This window comes from Mastacembelus armatus, chromosome 9 (assembly GCF_900324485.2).
Source record: "Mastacembelus armatus chromosome 9, fMasArm1.2, whole genome shotgun sequence".
NCBI lineage: Eukaryota > Metazoa > Chordata > Actinopteri > Synbranchiformes > Mastacembelidae > Mastacembelus > Mastacembelus armatus.
The window spans coordinates 11,767,967-11,787,055 of record NC_046641.1 but is presented as its reverse complement, the minus strand read 5'-3'; the positions used below and the strand labels follow the sequence as shown (position 1 = coordinate 11,787,055).

The window sequence follows — 19,089 nt, the reverse complement described above, 5'->3', positions numbered from 1 at the left end:
CTGCATATGTCTTCTAACCACAGTTCCATGACAGCACTGTGGGGAAGTCAACCACATTTTCATTGGATTGGGTTTTTTGGAAAAAGACAGAATAAAGGATGAGGGTTTGTTAATAATGATGCCAGCGTGTGTGTTAACTGTGTGGAGTCTGGCAGTGTGTGTGTCAGAAGCGCTTTTGCAGCTGTAAATGGGTTCTCACTTGTCATCGCCACAGACAGCAGCAATGCTTTTGCTATGTTTGCTGAACTGATGCTACAGTGGGGAGAAAAGGCCCGCAATGCTGGGGAGGCAATAATTCAGCATGCCACTAGAGAGCAATGGTCCACTTGATTTGATCAGGGTCTTCTCCTTAATCACCCCTCTTCTCATCTCACAGTTGTGTCAAAGGTGATCAAAGGAAATCAGATACAGCATTATAAGCCTTTATTTTTACTATAATTATTTCAAGCTTTGCAACAAAGGCAACAATTGAGTGTTCATGAACAAGTGAGTCAGTAAATGACTAAATTCATGAAGTGATTCAAAAAGTAAATCAAATGTAAAAGTAAAAGTACTCCACATGTAAAAGTACTTGTGGATAAGGCAATGAATTTTCTGGAACCTGTCTTGACAAGCTCCTGCCATCAAAGAACAAGTGATGCTCAGAAGGAGATGGAAAAGGCTGTTCAGACTCAGGTCGGAGTTTTTTGAGAGCGGTGCTGAGAAACGCATATGAAGGCTATTGATCTGTGTGTCAGATGTGGGCATCGGACTTTGGCTGATAATGACAGTTAATCGATGTAAAAGTGGCAGAGTCCTTCTGAAGGAGAACAGAGATGATCTGAGATGTGTTTGTTTTGTTTGCAATATATTTATTTCTCATGTCAGACATTTTTCTCTCTGCTTTACCAAATATACAGTGGTGCTTCCACACACAGATACATGAAGATTGTAGAGGTACTGTACAATAGAACATACAGCACAGGTAGGTTGAAAAAATGAAATAATCATATATGAAAGGAACAGTAACACACCAAGGGTCATAGTAAGACAGGAGAACAATCGTCCATAATTTACCCAGCACCTGTGTGTGTGTGTGTGTGTGTGTGTGTACAGTATACCTGAAAGAATCCTGGAGGGACTGGCCCCACTGGCATGCCCTCCCCTGGGGGAAGGTTCCCAAGGACGGGGCTGGGAGCTGCTGCAGCACTCTGAAACACACACGCACGCACGCACGCACGCACAAACGCACGCACGCACACACAAGAAGGAAATTTAAACTCACAACTCAATCTGCAGAAACTCAATGTCACTTGGCTCGGCTATGGTGGAAGTACATTTAGTTAAGTAGTATACTTAAGTACAAATTTGAGGTACTTTACGTGAGTATTTCTTTAAACTTTCATTACTTACACTTAAATTTACTCTTCTACATTTGCTTGACTTTATTTACATCAAGATTAGTGTTTTATGGACAAAAGGAACACACTTAGAAAATATAATGATGAAAATACCCAACACATAAAATATAAAACAGGTAAAACTAGCTGCACCTAAACAACAGTAAAATATTATATGAATGCATTAGTAATAATGATTCATTGGCATATCACAGAGGCAAATTTTCTGCATTACCTTTACATTTAATACTTTAAGCACATTTTTTCTAAAAATATTGAAATAATCAGCATAGAATAGATCTTTTCTGCCACTGCATAACAAAACTGAATGTAACCCTTGTGTTCAATAACAAAAATGAATATAAAAGAGCTTCTAAAAAGAAATCTATTTACAATACAAAGGAAAATAAAAGCACAACATATCCCACACAAACACACATTTTTCACATTCTACACAGTGCCATTAATGGCACGATTCTTTTCAGTGGGTGTCGATGTTGCACAAAAATGTCTTATAAGGTAAATATCACTAACCAATAGTGATATTTTTAATGCAGGGTATTTTACATTAGTATTTATACTACAGTACAGCTATTTTTAGTTAATAGGCGTCAACATCTACAATACAAACCCTCAACTGAACTTCCCAACAATGAAACAATACATCAGTCATAACAACAAAAAATGAAAATAGCAATCCAAGGGTCTTCCCCAACTATCGCTCTCTTGCTGTCTCTCCCTCACTGGGATGTTTCCTGTATCTGCAGTTGCCCTGCCATGCAGGCCCAGGTTTATTTTTATACCATGTGTTTTTTTGTTGTGCTTGTCCCAGACGGGCGGTGCTGGCACATTTCAGCACTGCCTCTGTCTGCTTCCTGTGGTATTGTACTACTAACTAACTTGGAGTTACCACCCAGCACCGGTCGCTTCCTGAACCTCATTAGGAATACAGAGCAGGCAACATGCAGTGTGTGTTGAGGGTGTACATCTATATATATGATAATGTGTGAACAGTGAGCATATAAAGCCACCATGTGTGTATTTTTTTTTTTTTTTTTGGTATCTGCCCACTTTCTGTTCTGTTTCTCTGATCTCCCTTCTTGCTTTCTCTCTGTCTCTGCAGGCATCAGTTGGGTGTAAAGAGCTCTGGTGAAATTCACCCACAGTCTCTGAAGTTTCCGCCAGCTGACTTTTTAGGTCAGGCAGGAACAAGGTTTAATCAGAGCTGAGATAAAAGCAGACTGACGACACTCCTGTATCCTCCTCTGCTCCACCCCACCACCCTCACTATTCCCTCATCCTCCCTCATTCCCCTCCATATCTCCCAATCGTTAATGTACAACAACAAGGAGCAGGACGCTGTGAAGATTTTTGATTCCATATTCTGCTGCAAACACAGTCTGTATTTGTCTCAGCAGATGAATGTACAGATGGACACAGATGGATATTGTATCTCTATGGTTCATTGGTGAGAGACAGGATTTTGTTTGTTCGTGTGTATAATATCATGCATGCACAGCATCAAGTGTGTGTTATAGTCCCCCCCCCCCATTTCGTTCCCTCTTTTCTCTAGCACCTTGGATTACCCAGAATGCCTTTACTCCCTGGCAGCCTGCAGGTCTGCTGAGTTTGCCTTCACGTAGAGAGAGAGGGAGGGAAAGAGGAGAAAAGAGGACAAAGCTGAGATTATGAGTGTGCATGTATGTGTGTGTGTGTGTGTGCACGCAGTGACTCTGTGTGTGTGTGTGTGTGTGTGTGTGTGTGTGTGCGCGCACTTCGTGTTTGTTTGTGTGGGAAAAGAAGAACTCAGGGAGGGGAAAAAAAATGTACCTGACCTGCTGACAAAGCAGCATTTTTCAAATACAGCAATAAGAAAAAAACAAAACAAAAACATTGCGTTAGGATATTTCCATGCTCCAAGACCAGCACCAACCTCCATTTACAAAAAAAAAAACAAAAACACTAGGAACACTAACTCCTCTGGTACTGACTGTCTCTCTTGATTTTAACAGATCAGATTGAGTCAAATGACATTAGAGAATCAGAATGAATCACGCTGAGAAGGAGCCACAAAGCCTCTTTAGAAGAGAAGCTATGAATCTTTTTTCCAGTTTGTTCTTAAGACGCCACTAAGCAGGGGGAGTCACATGGTTTGCATAGAGATGCTGTCTTGGCCTGCCATAGAAACTGGAGTCTAAAAACTTTGCGCAGACTCGCTTGTTGTTTCAACTTTCTCTGCTAACTCCCCTCAAGAAAAACAATAAGCACATTCCTCAAAATGTCAATTTATTCATTTATGTCTGCAGTGTTTCAATAGGATACTGGCAGAAACGTTCATAGCAGCGATCTGCAGGCAGTGGTAGAAATACTGTAAGGAATGAGACTAAATGATAGCATCCAATGCTACATATCTGACATTAAGGCAGCCTTCAATAATAAGGGTAAAAATTAAAACTTGGACCAATTTAATTCCAATCCACTGTTCATCAGGCATCCCATAAATGAAACTAAATATTGTTTGTCATGATGCAAGGTTAACATAAGGGTAACAATGCTCCATTTGGGTTACCTAAAAATTACAGCTAGAGCAATTAGCTGGGCTAATATATGGCCTGACATTAACTTATTGCACCACAGTGATGGTAATAGAAACATTATTGCTGTTCCACAGTTTGACAACCAGAGGGCATTGACAAGTCTATCTAAAGTAAATCTATTGTTCTAAGAGTACACGTCACAGTTCTTTAAAAACTAATTTAATGGGATTGTCAATGTTCTGTGTTTATGTAAAAAAAAAAAAAAAAAAAAAAAAGCTATAACCTGTACATCAGATCCTGTACATCAGATTTGTTTACCTGTAAAATATCAGGTTGGTATCAGTTGTGTAGTATATATTGGGGTATAGGAGGCAGCTGATAAGTTTAATACTTTCTAATTAATGTCAGTGTTAAATTCAACATTAAAAAATGTTCTCAGATCTGTGACTGGTAGTAGAGAATTATTTGAGCAACATTTAATCTTTACTCCATTGTTGATGATTTAGTGTAACTAAGATAACTGCTGATAGCAGATAGATTAAACATGCTCATGCGCTTAGACCTTTACCTTACTGTACTGCCGCCTTTAAAATACTTTGCAGTCAATTCATGGCTGTTGATAACTGTGTTGACAGTGAGATTGCAGGGTTTCATTTGATGTAATGTGTCACATCAATGTGGTGCACCTGGCTCACATCAGTTACAACAGTGTAGAGGCCAGGAAGTTACTCTTTATGCCATTTTACGCTGAATTTGACTTGCTAGGTTCCTGGTAGCCAGTTCTGTTTAAATACTGATTCACAGCCAAGCTCAACACACTCCAGCACTTAACCTTTGTAAACATGAAAGGCACACAGAGTGTTACACACTGTTAATGAGTCTATCATTTGCACTTCTAACACATCAGTGTTTAAACTTTTCTGACCACGCTCAAAGAGGAACGATGAGATACTGAGCTGGTGACTTTACAACATTGACGCATGGTATCATAGTGTACTGGATGTTGTTGTGTGAAGGTAACTGTCAACAATGTCTTGACCTATTTTAAGACCCAGACTATCTCAGCTGGCAAATGAAAGCTGACTCCTTCTTGTTGAACTCTATTAGTTTTAACAGAATACTTTACTTTCAAGCTGGTTAAGGAAAGAGTCCACACCTTTGCATCCTGTCAAAGTCCCTCAAAATCATCTGACCTCTTTTTTTTTTTTTTTGTACCACCACAATTCTGCTTGTCTGTTTCAGTTTTGCTTCCTTTCCCTGGATTCGTCTCCTTCTCTGTCTCTGCTGTCTGCTATCTTTACAGAGATCCCAGGAAGACATTATTCATTCTTTAGAATCTGAAAACAAATAATCAGTTCAGTCATCTTTCCATTCATCAGTCTCATTACATTCAGCCTTTTGATCTAATGAGATTATTCAACAATTTGCTCTTTGTCTCCAGATGTATAATCTGATCCCTACATTTGTAGATGCTGGCAAAAGTGTTTGTGATGAAACTTGAGGCAGTGGAACGGCCCCCGCAAGTTCTCCAATGAACACCTGCATCTCCTGACAAAAGCATTTGTTGCATAAATTATTCAAACCACCACCCTCCAGGAGAACGCTACAATATACCAGACATACACAACAAGACAACACACTACAACATCACTGCATGTGCCTTGAAAAACACCAGCTTCCACAAAGACTAAATGTCCAAACACAGGGTAAAACCAGATCGATGCCTTAAAAAGAGCATAAACAAAAACAGATTCTGAGGTCCAGGATTTAAAAACAGGTAAAGACTAGAGTCTCATTTCCCATGTGGACTGCAGAGTCAGGGTTATGTTGAGAGAATTTGTCTGCAGCGTTTTGTAAATCACCGAAAGAAATATAAAGGCAACTAAAGGAAAACGGTGAAAAGCAACAATCAAGAAAAAGTTTAGATCTGTGAGGACTAAAACAAAGAAAGGGAAGACCATAGCCAGCCTGCTGCCATCATAGCGCTACACACACGGTAATCTGTACCCTTTCTCCATCCAAAATGACGTACTTTACTGATATACAACCACACTGTTTAATCTTATCAAGCATCTTTTGCTTTACAGGGCTGTGGAATGGATGTTGAAATTAGAGTTGACTCATTATGAACAAACAAACGCAAAACATGTAGATTGAAAACATTTTATGTGAAGTGATCAAAACATGCTGTGCTTTCATGTAGAAAATACAGAAATCTGCTCAAGGAACTGTAGACGTTTAAATGTAGTGCAATTACACTACAGTTCACTACCTTGCAACCTAATCAGACTTTCTCTATACTACATTCACACTACACTAATCCCATCAGACTAAAGGGCTCAGTAATACTTAATGAGATAACTCGCAAACTCTTTTATCCCTATATGTTTACCGATTATACTCCTCGCTAATGTGTGTGCGTAATACACGCAGACTTTTGTGTGTACATGTGTGTGTGAAGGTGGGGAGTCGTTTTCATTCAATACTTCTGAGACTGAGAGACACTCAGAGACGCGTGAGTGGAATCTCAAAAGGCAGTCTGTGTCCATCTCCTCTCTCTCTCTCTCTGCCTCTTTCTGTCGCTGCCTCAACCTGCATCGGTCGCTGTCTGCTTTCTCCACCTCTCCGTCTATCAGGGACACTCTTTGCTTCTCAGACAAACCAGCTCTGTCTTGTTTTTAAAAAAAAGAATAGGGATGGTGATATTTTTTACTTCAACACAGAATTGATCCCACAAACAAGCATTCATGGTTTATCAAAAATCTAATATGACATATTCCTCCATGGTTAACCAAACAAATTATATTCGTTGGGTCTATAAGACAAATTACTGGTTCTGCTTATTTAATGGGACATATGCAGTATATATACAGTACTCTTATTCTTTAAAGTACGCCTGTCACTCAATATTGAGTAGAGTTGCAACTACCCAGTCTTTTCACTGATGACAAGATGACAAATAAATGCTTGTCAGTTTCCATCGTCAAATTACTTGTTTTGCCTCTTCTCAACCCCACAAATATTCTGTTTAATACGATATAAAAAACAAACAAAAAAAATCCTCATAATTAAGAAGTTAGAACCACAGAATGTGTGGAAATTTTGCTGAAAATGTAATAATGCTAACTAATAACTAAGTTCATGGACGAACTAGTGAATGGCCAGTGGGTTAACATATTAAAAAATGAAAAATGACAGCTAGAGGAAACAGTGAGAGTATAAGACAGAAAAGTAAAAATTACAGGTGAGTGAAGCTTGAGGAACAAGGTCCCAAATCCCTCATTGTGTATGCTGGCTGTCTTTGGCACGCCCTTGGGTGGGTGGGTGGGGTTTTGGTGGGGTGTGGAAGGGTTACCACTGAGTCTCAAGGCCACTCGCTGTAAAACAGGATCTACAAATGACACGCCACACAGGAAGGAAGTCTGTCCCTCCTCCCTCTCCCTCTTTCCTGCTCCCTCCATCCTCTCAAATTCCATTAGTCCACTTCCTGAAGAGGGGATTGGGGTTGAGGGGGGTTGGAAAAAAAAGATGCTACTAGTGCATGACACCCACATACACACATGCATGTATGTACACGGTCACATGCAAAACACATTCACATACACAAAGTGTCAGAGCGGAAATAGATTGATTTCTGCGTAAGTGTATATGGACAGAATAAAACTTACGGACAAAACTATACTAAGTTGCAACTAAGGGTTTTAACTAAGAGAGAGGCAGCACAAAAGTAAGGGAGACAGAAACAGAGATACAGCATAGAGATGAGAATGGGTGCGACCATGTATTATTCACAGTCTCCTGTGGCGACCAGCAACAGATCAACATGCTCTACTGTCCAATCCTGAGCCAAACACACTTTGCAATTTCAAAGCAATTAGGCTTAAAATTGCCCTCTGGCATTCAAAGCTGCCTTTCTTAACCAAAAAATGCCATATGCTACACCAGTAAAACACAGCAGTGAGTGGAAAAAAGTGTTCTCGCGGTACATTTCATTCCAGATCTCTGCTGTTTAGCAACAAAATCTGGCTGAGTTCAAGCTGCCAAGAGAAAAAAAAAAAAAACTAATTGGATTCATTGTATGTTGAACATGAGACACATGCAGGTTGCTTTGGCTGATATTCCAGTACCATACAAACAGGGTCTTGTTTTGAAATGATTGCTTTTGGTTAGTTAACAAGATATTTGACGAATACCTTCCTTATGGTCAACAAATTCCAAGTAAAGGCCAAAATCGGCGAGAAATTGATTCTACTAACAAGTGCTTCATTTTTGCAGAACTGTTTGCCTCTACCATCTAGTGACACCTAAATAAAAGGTCCTATCAAGTATGTTGACCACAGCACAATGGTGTGTTATATCAGGAGTCTCATATAGCTTTATTCCTCGATACCATTAAATCTCTGTTATTGGCCAAGAACTATTTAAAACACATCAATGAGTCACATCAATCCCACATACACCGTCCTGGAGCTGTAAATACCCACTGGAGCATTAAATGTGTTAATCCACAAGAGAAACATTCGCCCAAAACTATACTGGCCAGCTGTTTTTAGGAAAATACTGAGCCTTAATAAAAATATAAATATATTTAAATATGGGACCTATTTTTTAAGCTTTTTCTCTTCTGTAGAAACCAGGGCTGAGAGATAAGAAAATCAGAGAGTATGTGTTTTTCGTTTTGGTCAGAAAAATGTAGATTAACGCTGGCACACCGTCCTTGGCTCTCACTGCTCACCCTCTCCGTTCCTCTACATCTTTTCGATCTTTGTCACCGCACAACAGAATTCCTCACCAGCACCCAGAGACTCTCTAGTTTAACATTACATATGATTACCAGGTAAAATGGCAGCACACCGCTCATCTGCTTGGCCTCACTGCGTGATTAAAGGTAGGGTGATATCAGCTGCACCAGGGGTTTCCAGCGAAGGTGGGGCACTGGCCGTGTTTCCTTTATCACTGATGTCATTATCGACCCTTGTAAACATCTCTGGAGCTGTATAATATGTGAGGTGGAGCCTGGGCCTGATGCACTGTCAGATACACATGCACATAGCTGAAAATGATAGTCACTTTGGAGCTGGGGATCCACACTCCACACTCCACACTCCCCCCCCCCCACACTATCTCACTTGGTTCAACAACTGTGGGGGAGATAAGGGAGAGGGACTGAACACAGAGGAGATTAAAGCCTAGAGAAACACAGAGAGATTTGAAAGTCATGGCAGGAGATGAAGAGTAGAATATGTCATGGTCTTTGAATTGGAAAACTGATGCAGAGATGATTGATTCACCTGACGTCCACAGATTCAGTGATCTTTAACAATGAATATATTCACTTGTTTTAAATGATACTGTTATATACATACAGCATACTGCAACTGTAGAGGATGAACAGTGGATTGGAATTAGAAAATGGGTAGAGCTGACACAAATTCAAGCACAGAAAGAGGTGGTTAGAAGTCACTTGCTGCATGTCACAGTCCTACTATTGCTAGAAAGTCAGAGACAAGAGTCAGAAGAAGATAAGGATCTGGGTGTAGCAAAAATACTCTGGGGTTAGTTGGGGTCAAAGTGATAACATGACGATCAGATTGGGTCAGCATTCTCACTTTGCCCTCCTGCTCTCCCTCTGCAGACCTGTCACTACTTTTGTAGCTCTGGACTGTTCACTAAAATCCTTTATACAACCTGTTGGGCATCTGTATAACTTTCTTCTCAGATGGGTCAGGGAAAGTACAGTGTTCACTGTGCAAAAAAAATGCCCTCACTTCGATTTCAAAACTGAAATATTTCATTCCAGTCTTCTGTGATTACTAACTCCAACATCCACTGGAATTAAACAGAAATATCCTTGAAGACCTCGGCGTGAAGCTGCTGCACGTGCGAAAGCTCATATAGCACTGTTCCTCAGACAGCCACAGACACATACAGTAAAATAAACCCTTCAGCAAGCTCCTTATTTTCATACTCAATAATAATAATACCACCTGCAGTCAAACTAGAAATTACTTTCCGGTAGCCCACAGCACTGTTAGAGCTTGTTCTCATTCTTGCACCATCTTGTGTTCCCCTGCCCTCAGTTAACCTCTCCCCTCCACACTGCACCATGCCCTCGTGTTTGCCCCTGCCCGCTGCAGAGCAGCAAGGCGTACATATGTCAACATCACATAAACACTCCACCTCAGCATGTCCAAACATGCATGTGACATGACTCAGCGTAACACACTAGTGGAAAACACACTCCTCTGAGACCAGAAGGCTGAGGGAAACAGGCCAACGAAAAAGGGAGATAATAAGAGACATAAAGAGGAATGCAGAGGGACAGATATAACAAGACGAAAAACTGTTCATTTGAAAGAGAGAGGGCAAGGCAGTGTAGAAATATTATGCATAAACAGCTCAGCATAGGTGTTCATCATTGAAATTTCTCATGTTTGTTTTAAACTGCTGGACACTGTGACAACCATTTCTCTGATCAACCTACGGAAAATCCCCGTTCTTTTTCTCCTTTCACTCCCGCTTCACTCGGCTCACTCTTCATTGCCATGGCGATGATGTTACAGTGAGTCACCTCCACATCTCCCTCCTCCTTAACATCGCCAAGAAGGAACATGCGAGTGTGTGATAGAGAGAGAGAGAGAGAGAGAGAGAGGAGAGAGAGAGAGAGGAGATAGACAGAGGAGGAGAGAGGGCTCTGTTTCCCTGGAAACAGACTGGGGGTCTCCCCAGCCCCCATTGGTTCTCAACTGGTTGGAATCAGCTTGTTACCCATAATGCTTGGAGCCAACAGAGTCTCTGTTTCTAGGTTGTCTCTGTCCTCCCTGTTTTGCTCTGTCTCTACGTATGTATCCACACACACACAAACACTGGTCACAATTCAGGTTTGCATTTCATGCTATTGAATCAAGCTGCTATTCTCAGGTTAGGCTCTCAGATAATGAAAACAGATCTTACTGAGTTGTTTTTTTTTTGTAATTACTGCAGTCAGGAATGACTCAATTTTCAGCTGTTTCTCTGAACAAAATATGATGCTGTTTGCAGCATTTTTCTATGATATCCTGATACTTAACAGTAATGTTCAAAAAGTACAGGCCTATGGGAAAAACTGAAAGCATTTAAGGACCTAACTAGTAATTAGCTTATAATTTGTTCCAGTAAGAGGCAAAATTATCTGCAAAAGAGTTAATGCAGCTGGTGGTAATTAGAAAAATATGCAACAAAGCCTACAAAAAAACAAGTTATAGATGGATTAGGCTGAGGAATAGAAAAATTTTGCTGAGATTTCGATTGGTGGACATACGTTTCAGGAGGCGGCTCTGCCTGTGAAGACGACTTCAGGGGAAAGAAATCCCACAGTCAATAATGGAGCTGCAATGAAGTCAGATTGTTAAGGTGGAATATTTATTTTTGATCTGCACTCATAAAAGTGGTTCTCAATGGGAATATTTAGGTAGAAATTGCAAGAATTCTTTCAATTTGACCATTCCTTGTAAATGAGATTGGAATGAAACGAGCACATTAGACCTGATAACTACATAATAATTAGATTACCTTGTGCACGTAGTGCATCTGAACTGTTACAAATGGACAGGGTCTATCCTCTGCCAAATATAAACATGCTCAGTAAATTTCCTGGCAATCTGTGAAATTTTAGACAGAAAAGGCAAACACATATTGCTAACTTTGCAGGGCTAAAGGACTACAGAACATCAGGGGGGATAAAGATTCATTTTATAACTAAAAAAGCTTGTTCCAAGACAACCACAGAAACCAGAAAACATGCCCATGGTCAAATGTGTGTAGTGTTTAGTGTAGCAGCTCACATTTATACGCTGCATGTTTGTCATTTTCAGTTAAACCCACGGTCACCGCCCCTTCCTGTCCTTCAGCCTCACACAAACAGCACAGTACAGTGTGTGCACTTGTGTTTCCAGCTATATCAAACACTGAGTATCAGGCTGTAAATGAATAAAAGGGTCCTGTGTGTTATACATTTACCAATGTGTGTATCCTTTCGCTGTACAATAAAGCCAGAATATGTATGCTGCTGTTAAATTGAGCGGTATGAATACATTTCCACGCACGAGTGAGAGTATGAATGTAAGATCTGTCAGCGTGAGACGGAGCATTTTTATCAAAGGGGGTTGCTCTTGGCGCTGCCTCTCGATCTCTTCTTCCCCTCTAACTGCTGTGTGTCTGCTATCTCCCACAGTGATGCCACACAATGATACCAGGCTCCCCCTGCTATAACATTTGCCTTTAACACTGCTGACTGTCAATTGTGCATTTTATGCTGCTTTTCCATCTGGCATCCTCTATGTTCATTTTAAGTAATTTCAGTAAGTTTAGTGCCACATTTAAGGACTAAATAATGAATTTCAAAAATAATTAAATAAAACATTTCTTGCATCATTTGTCAAATGTGAGAATTTTGTGGGATGTTTATTAGTCGAAAATAGTCACCAACTTGTCCGCTACTTTAAATTCAAGTTTGACGAATTTAACACCCATCCTCTAGCCAGGCTGATTCTGCATGTGTGACCTAGTTCTCTAGTATTTGTCTCTTCTGGTCGACTTAATAGCATTTTTGTTCTTACTCTAGGAACCCATCACATATTCATACATTGATGAGACAAACAGATACTACTAAAAGCCCAACCACAGGGTGATCATGATAACCGCAAATGTTCAGGTCAAGGAATTTCTATACACCTTGTGAGTTCACAGCATATTTTCAGTCGCAATAGAAAATCCTGATTCCTCCATGAAGACTCCAACCAACAACTCGCTTCAGTTAATAAGCACATTCTTATCTGGGGCTGCACAGGACAACCAGTACAACTGTTCATCACTGATAATCTACTGAAATCAGGAGTCAGGCATCTCTCTTATTATGGACTTTTTCATCTGTTCTTTCAAACCGTCCAAATTTTTTTGTCCGCCCACCTAACACCGGTCTGTAGACAAACTCTCTCCTCCAGAACTCGCAAGAATAATCCAGAGTGAAATTTAAACATGTATCGAGTGTGTGTATAATTATTCTGCAACCTCAACGTGTCACCCACAAACACGCAAACATGCACCAATGCGCTTAACAAAATTTATATGCAGGCGTTTGTGTTTCAATTAAATGGACCACTTTTCAGTAGAGCAAACATTTTAAAGGCTCTAAATGTCATAATGTAATAGACGAGATGCTGCTAATATGCTTAATATTGTTTGCACGGGTCTTTGAATCAATTTCATGCTGGCTCGATTCTTTCTCACTCTACTTTTGAGTTTCTCATATTATAATAGAAATTAGTTGGGGCAAAAGTTTGTTGTAAGAATTCTTAAAAAAAAATAATTTTACTTAAAAAAAAAAGTCTGATTTATTTGTTTTTCATTACAATATATTTGGTTTATAAATCTACTCGTGGTGCATAACTTCTGTTAATATTTTACAGCTTATGTGACATCGGTCAATTTTCAATTTGCACGATCAGGAAAAGCCTGAACTCACATGCAGGGATTGATGCCTGACTCTTCAAAGGCAGAAAAGCAAAAGCGACTGACTTTTGTTCCTAATAAGGCCACTTCCTGACCAAGCATAAGAATTTAAAAATAACTTGTTTTTATGACTTCATGGCCCCTTGCAAATGGAAACCACTCATTTAGCATTGAGAACACAATTTACAAAGCACTTAACAGAACTGTAAACGGCGGTTCTGATGCCTGAAAAGCTTTGTCTGAGGATGGGAATCGATAACACTGCATCATTCTTCACTTTGTTCATCAGCCTTTTCTTTTTTTTCTCCTTTATCATTAGATGACTATATTAATGTTGCAGAAGACCATTCTCACACATTCAAGTCTACCAATATACAGCAATATAACATGCACATAAAATATCATGCACATGTAAACAGCCTTTTAAAAATCACAGCTAAAACTGTTGCTTCCAATCATATTTACTCAAAGGCATTTGTACTAGTAGGTAGATCAAACTGGGATAATGATACAAATCAAGCAAAAAGCCTTCTGAAAATCCCAACAGTTATGAAAGAAAAGGGACAGAAAGATGATGTGATTGAGCCCCTACATCTCCTCAGCATTAATTAGGACTTCATTCTGTAATTAGCTAACTGAAAATAATTATCATTAAAATGTCTGATTAAAATCTCTATCAGTCTGAAAGTCAGGACACTGAAAGAGAGACACCAGCATGAAATTAAGACCTGTTACTTTTGGCGACGTCCACCGCAGTTGTAGCCCTCATTTGCTTTTAATTGAGAGGCAGATTTGTTTGTAGCACCTCTGATTTGATCTGAGAAGCAGCAAAGCATTGGAACAGTTGATTGAAAGTGACCCTGGTCTAATTACAATTGGTCTCATTATAATTATTTGATTACATCCCTCCAGGAAATGTAAGAATAAGATGTTGGTGGTGGTCTCTGCTAATGACGTTAAGTTATATTCTCAGCGATTTCTGAATTGAATTGACTCTGATCAGATAAGAAGAAACAACAAGATATAATTGTTGCCACCTTGAGAACAATTACGATTTCATTTCTGTAAATGTGACTTGGTACTGAGATGTGTTTCAGACTAATAAATCAGAAATATCTGTCAGTTCATCCCTCTTTGTGATTTTTTTCCTCTCTTTCAATCCATCTTAATGTTCCCTGTTTCTCTCCACCTCTCTCTGTCCTGTCTGCCTCTCAGGGCTGAGGTCATGCTGCCCTCCAGCTCCCTTCCTCAGAGCCAGAATGACATCATCACATAGCTGCCTCGTCCTCGGAGTGCCTATTCATCACCCTGATCATCATCGCCAGCATCAGCAGCCTCACCTGCGCATACACACACACACACACACACACACACGCACACACACACACACACACACACACACACACACACACACACGCACACTACTGCCAATAGAGGAAAGAGAAGAAAGCCCCGACCAGTTCTGCAGGATTGCAAGCCTGCCACAGACAGGGAGAGAGAGAAAAGGAGGGAGGATCCTGCTGGGCTAGGCAGAAACCCCTGACCTGTGCACTTCCAACAATACATCTCAATAAACCACGGTACAGACAAATCTGATGAGTCAGACTTCAGGCTACAGAGGAAAAACAACAACATAAAACGCAAGAGAGAAAAGACCACCCACCCCTCCTCCACTTTGCAACTTCCCGTGTAGAGAGGCACTCTTCCTCTCTTTTAGTCACCGGTTAATCTAAAACTTCAAGAGCTTGGGCGCTGCTCGTTGTGTTCCGTGCACTGAATGGTGCATTAATGAATCAACCCATGCCTTCATGTGTGGGAACTGCAGCAGTGAACTGGGAGTCACACTGAGAAAACACAGCAATAAACAATGTTTCCACCACACAAACCACTGTCTGCCTGACTAGTCTGCTCTTCAGCATAATGTGTTCACAATACAGTACTTCAGCTCGATATGTGTGTTTGCAGCATTTTAGATTTGCTGTGCTCTGTGAGAACACAAGTACCATAAACCCTAAGCAGTATGCTCTCCATGCTTTTTTATCGCACACTTTGAACATCACAAGCGTTCAATTAACTTCAGATCAAAAATTTGTAACATGATAAAACCATTTTACAAGGTTGTAAAGACAAGTTGCAGCCATATGATAACCAAACAGTATAGATGTAAGGATCTTGGTGTCTGGCTCTAAATCCTTGTCAGTTTGTCAGTTTATTCTATAATGAAAACAAACAACAATAACAATAATAGAAAAAAATTCTCCCTACAGTTTTTATTTTCCAAAGTCTATTTTTACTTTGCCTATATTTCACAATGCTGCTATCCATCAAATAGTCTTTGTCTGTCAATCAAGACAAGTAGGAAGGAGTTGCACTCATATCAAAGCAAATAAGTTGATGTAATAACTTAATTTTACAAATTCTGATGGATTATTTCACAGTGTCACAGATATATTAATGTGTGAATTATACTGATTCCTGAGTTATGTGAAAGTGCCATAGTGTCAAAAAGAGCAAGCAAAGCTACATTAGACATTAGACCAAACTCACATAGTCATGGAAGGCCTTGGCCTCACTGGAGTGTTCACACGTGTCTCTTCTCTCTGGAGCTGCACAGTACAGGTCCCAGAAAACACTATAACAAAAAGAGAGAAGACTGAGAAACAGCAAAGAAAACAGCAAAACTGCAGCCTGACAGATAAAAATAACAGTCCATTTTAGATGCAGGGTAGTTCAACATTAAGGCATTAAGTGTGACTCTATTATCAACATTGCGGTAAATGGCTTTAGGTGATGGTTTTACAATTTGCAAGCAACAACAATCCAAGGAGGAGCTTTTGGGAGAGTGACCATTTTAATGAATAATGTCAGGGGGAAAAAAAAGACAGCATGCAACTTTAGACACCCGAACACTCACCACCACCACGAGTGCAGGAACCCCGGAGGTTCTCCTAATGTGATGTTCTTCTCCCATCGGATCTAGACAGACAGAGACACGGGGAGAGAATGAGGTGCTTCAGAAGCATATTATGTGTAAAAACATGCCTGACATCTGAATTACCTGCTTTACAAAGCTGGAAAGGGTGCGAGGGAATTCTTATATCACATGCCATTATGTAATTATGTTATGATTCTCATGCCACGGATTCATAAGTGGATAAGTGAGTCTCTGTGTGCCTGAAAGCTTGTGAAAGTGTATGTGTGCGAGTATGTGTGTGTTTCCAGAGTCAGGAGGTGTACAGTCTGAGGTCATAGACATGTACCAGCCTGAGATGCCAGATTAAACCTCTGTCCAACCCACACACCTTTCAGTCTGCTCCTCACCCACATTAACTGTCATTCCGTCTCCAATGCATTTCATTCACACTTCGTTTATTTATGGACTTCTTTATAATTGATATCCACCCTGTATTGATTCTTTTCGTCTTTTTTTTCCTTTATAGTTACAAGGTTTTGTCTTTTCTTTTCCGTCTGTTCACAAACATGATTTGTATCCAACCATGTCTGACAGTAAAAAAGTGTTTATGGCTGTTACTAACTACCACGCTTGAAGGCGGGGTAAAGAGCTGGCTGTTGCAGAGGGTGGGGAGACATGATAATTGCTATAATGAATGCAAAATGAGACCTTGAATGAGAAAATTCTTCCTATTTTCTCACTTGCCAGACTGTTGGTTTTCTCCACAAGTTGACATGGTGTTCATGAGCTTGAAGTATGAGCAATAGTCCACATATAAGAGCTTTATTATGCTGAGGATATCTCCCATTTGGTAAAAAAATAAACTACAGACTTGTCAACAAACTGGCCACAGATGTATTATCACTAGCAGTTACACCAAAATAAAATCCTATATTTTAACACTAACTCATTTTGGGTCATTTTGTAGGAGCGACTGGATCTAGGCTACTCTCTGTTTGAATCTAGTGCCTCTTGGTAACAAACTTGCTCCTGATTTGTAGCACAACAAAAGTATCTCATTTAGGTTGTTTATCTGGTGTGGCTGCAGGTTAGGCCTAGAGCTAACCACCTTGGAATAATGCATGAACACTCCTAAGTTGTAAAAAAGTGTTTTCCTGTTCTTCCTTTTCTCCCAACATGGAAATACAGTAGTTGGTCTTCATACAAAAAGTCTTTTCTCTTGTAGTGTTGAAAGGAAAAGCTTATATTATTAGACTCCTTGTCAAATAATAAAAGCTAAACATTTGAACAGGGAATTGATGGCAGTCTGACCAACACAAGGAGCTAAGGCCGATGTTAAGTTAATTGGCTAACAAGCAGGGTCTGCCAGCAACGATAATAATTTCAGCTTGAATTTCAAGTAGTAAATCTGCATCTTTCATCACTGTCAACAACTTATGTGTTGTTTAGTCAAATCAAACTCTGGGCATGGCCACACCATCCTGTGAGTGCCCGAACCTGTCGGATCTCAGAAGCCAAGCAGGGCTGGGCCTTGTTACTACTCGGATGGGAGACCACCTTGGAAGACCAGGGGCCATTAGCCTCAGCCACTGAGGTTGCACAAGCCAGTGCAGCTTCAGTGTCGTCCCAAGCCTGAGTAATGAGGAGGGTTACGTCGGGAACATTTCTCATGTTCGTCTTTTTAATTTTCCTCCCTGAAAACTTTCATGTGAGTAAAAGAGTAAGAACTGTTGTGCCATCAGCTAAAATAAGAGGAAAAACTGAATCACTGCACTTTAAATCAGACCGTCGTGACCTCAGCTGCAGATCAGACACAGTGACGTTGAGAGAGAATGCTTTCCTTCATGTTTTCTGTGGGTGGGTCTGGAACTGCCTCTTTTTGTTTATCCCACATGTTTTTAGTCTGAGCTCTAGTAGTTCTAGTAAAGCTAACTTGAAACATTAGAGGTAGCTAACAATTTCCCTACACAACATTACAAAGAAGGATTTATCATAACTCATAACTGTTCAAATAGTACAAGAGATGCCAACTGGACATTTCTCACATTTAATTGCCTGTAGCTCAGTCCAAACATGATTGCAGACAGTTCAGGTCAGGACACTTTTTAGCGCTGTCTTTTATGTCCCCTTTCATCTGGAAAGCATAGGAAAAAAAAAAACTAGCACTCCCTGTGCCCACATATCCTGTCTTCTTTGTGGTCTCCTGGGAGGTTCATTCATTTACCTACATCATGCTACAGTGAGATGCCTTCAGCATGATTGCTGGCAGATGTAGACTGTGTGCAGGGACTGAGCCCTTCAGAGTTTTCTTTCTACCTATATAAATAAACTTTTAACCTTTTTTATTTTTGGAGTTTATTCTTTTTCTCCCTTAGGTATTCCGCTAAGGCTTCAGTGTATTTTTGTAATTATTGTTTATGCCATCATTTTAATTTGACAAGGTTTCTCGTCGTCTGCTCTTCTGAGCTGCCTGCCTTGATAATGCGCTTGCATTTAGGTATTTGGGTCTGATTCGTGACTAGTTATTCCGCGCTCTTGTTTCCTAAGCATGAGGTTACACTATAACCAGATGTGGATGATAAAAAGTGAATAACAGGCCTTTAAAGCCATGTTTTACTCCACCCAGCAAGAGCTACATTATGGTGCAATGTTTACTCTTTGTGCGTGCATATGTGTGCATGTGTATTGTATACAAGCTGTGTTTATACTTGTTGCACTCTTAGCTAATGCGTTCCCACACTTGAATATGACACCGCCTATCCTTTTTATC

The 19,089-nt window shown here is 40.1% G+C and overlaps 1 protein-coding gene across 2 annotated transcripts in view; it reads right to left on the bottom strand.

Moving 5' to 3' along the window:
* Positions 1-19,089, bottom strand: part of ssbp2a (single stranded DNA binding protein 2a) — a 45,954-nt gene that overhangs the window by 6,191 nt on the left and 20,674 nt on the right. For both annotated transcript variants that reach the window (XM_026321490.1, XM_026321491.2), the window contains exons 3-5: positions 16,320-16,381; positions 15,953-16,037; positions 1,101-1,190 (exon numbers count right to left, since the gene is read on the bottom strand). In XM_026321490.1, coding sequence (XP_026177275.1) covers positions 1,101-1,190; positions 15,953-16,037; positions 16,320-16,381 — 237 coding nt within the window. The remainder of the gene's footprint in view (positions 1-1,100; positions 1,191-15,952; positions 16,038-16,319; positions 16,382-19,089) is intronic.